The sequence below is a fragment of the Morus notabilis genome, unplaced genomic scaffold (genome assembly GCF_000414095.1).
Source record: "Morus notabilis unplaced genomic scaffold, ASM41409v2 C11477207, whole genome shotgun sequence".
NCBI lineage: Eukaryota > Viridiplantae > Streptophyta > Magnoliopsida > Rosales > Moraceae > Morus > Morus notabilis.
The window spans coordinates 1-1,808 of NW_010387597.1; the positions used below are offsets into that span (position 1 = coordinate 1).

The 1,808-nt window shown below is 39.8% G+C and overlaps 1 protein-coding gene across 1 annotated transcript; it reads left to right on the forward strand.

Moving 5' to 3' along the window:
• Window positions 1–8: 8 nt before the first annotated feature.
• On the forward strand, window positions 9–961 carry LOC112095301 (translocase of chloroplast 120, chloroplastic-like; the record flags this gene model as incomplete). Its single annotated transcript, XM_024177002.1, has 1 exon — window positions 9–961. A coding segment is annotated over one exon (759 nt), but the record flags the coding sequence as incomplete, so codon positions are not given.
• Window positions 962–1,808: the final 847 nt, after the last annotated feature.

Below are 1,808 nucleotides of genomic sequence, written 5' to 3' on the forward strand. Positions count from 1 at the left end.
CCCACCGGTATCGTTATCTCGACTCTTCCAACCAGTGGCTTGTGAGGCCTGTCCTAGAAACTCATGGCTGGGATCATGATGTTGGTTATGAAGGAATAAATGTGGAGAGAATGTTTGCGGTTAAAAACAAAATACCTCTATCTTTTACTGGCCAGGTTTCTAAGGATAAGAAGGATGCCCATCTCCAAATGGAAGTGGCGAGCTCAATAAAGCATGGTGAAGGCAAAGCAACTTCATTAGGATTTGATATGCAGACTGTTGGGAAAGACATCTCTTATACTCTGCGGAGCGAGACGAGGTTTAGTAATTTTAGGAAGAACAAGGCAACTGCCGGTATCAGTGTTACAGTCCTGGGAGATTCATTATCAGCTGGAGTTAAAGTGGAAGACAAGTTGATCGCCAATAAACGGTTTCAGGTGGTTATGACTGGTGGCGCAATGACCGGCCGCGGTGATGTTGCTTATGGCGGCAGCCTTGAGGCACAGTTGAGAGATAAAGATTATCCGCTGGGTCGCTCACTATCAACTCTTGGGTTTTCTGTCATGGATTGGCATGGTGATCTTGCTATAGGATGCAATATACAGTCTCAGATTCCAGTTGGACGCCACACAAACTTAGTTGCTCGTGCAAATTTGAACAACAGAGGAGCTGGACAAGTTAGCATTCGCTTAAACAGTTCAGAACAGCTTCAACTAGCTTTGACTGCACTCGTTCCAATACTCAGATGGTTACTTGCTTACCCCCAGCAATTGCAGTTTGGGCAATGATCGTGGCGGTTATAGGTCTATTGATTTCATCTCTTGTCAACCCAGAAGCGTTTTCCATTAGTTTCTTATAGTGATTTTAGCTTCCTTAATTAGATAGTCGGATTTGGTGATTTTTCCTGTAAGCTTCTGGACCAAGTTTTGCTCTTTTCTGTTCAATCAGACCTTTATCTAAATTCTGTGTGAAAATTATTTCATATTGCGAGTCGAAGTAATAGTTTTTCCCCTAGAAAATCAACAATGCAGGAGTCGCTTACATTCTTTGTTTAGTGTCATTTCATCAATGAAATAGCTCAAAACAGAGAGCAATAATAATGGGCATATCATATCCCTTTGCTATGCGAGTAATCTTTGACTTTCAGAGACTTGCTCGGAAAAAGGACCCGGTGTTGGTCTTTGGTTCTCAGAATCTCATGCAATGTCCAAAACATGAACAGAATCTCGTGCTCATTGATAGCTACTCTTTTAAATGATTAGAAAAAGCCATTAGGATACGTTTTTGCTGCTAGGTGCCAACAATGGACCATCTTTGTGTCGTATCCTCCTGATTGTTGTCATTGTCTTGTATGTATTATTATTGAAGGTATGACTGTAAAATTGATGTCTATATCAGAGTAGTGTCCACTGTCCACTAAGTATTAAAGTTTATTCTATACCTTCTCACGTACTTGTCTCCCCACCCCTCCAACAAAAATAAGAGAATATAAAAGAAAATGGTTGTAACTTATATATTTACAGGGAGGAGAAGATGGGATTTGTTTACTTTTTACCTGATAAAACAATCAGGCAGGCTACACGATACAAAATTCGGTGAAATTAACTACATCACTTGAAAACAACAATACAACAGGGAACTGATGACAGAATTAAAAACGACAACAATAGAGTGACAACGACATTGGAATTGGAACGGATAAAAAAGATGAAAATGGAAACAAGATGGTGGTGTAAAAACTAATAATAAAAAAAAGTCCATAACATGAAAAAGTGAAGAGCAACCAGTAGCCAACAAAGTAGGTCTCGGATGCTATTATAACCAAAAAG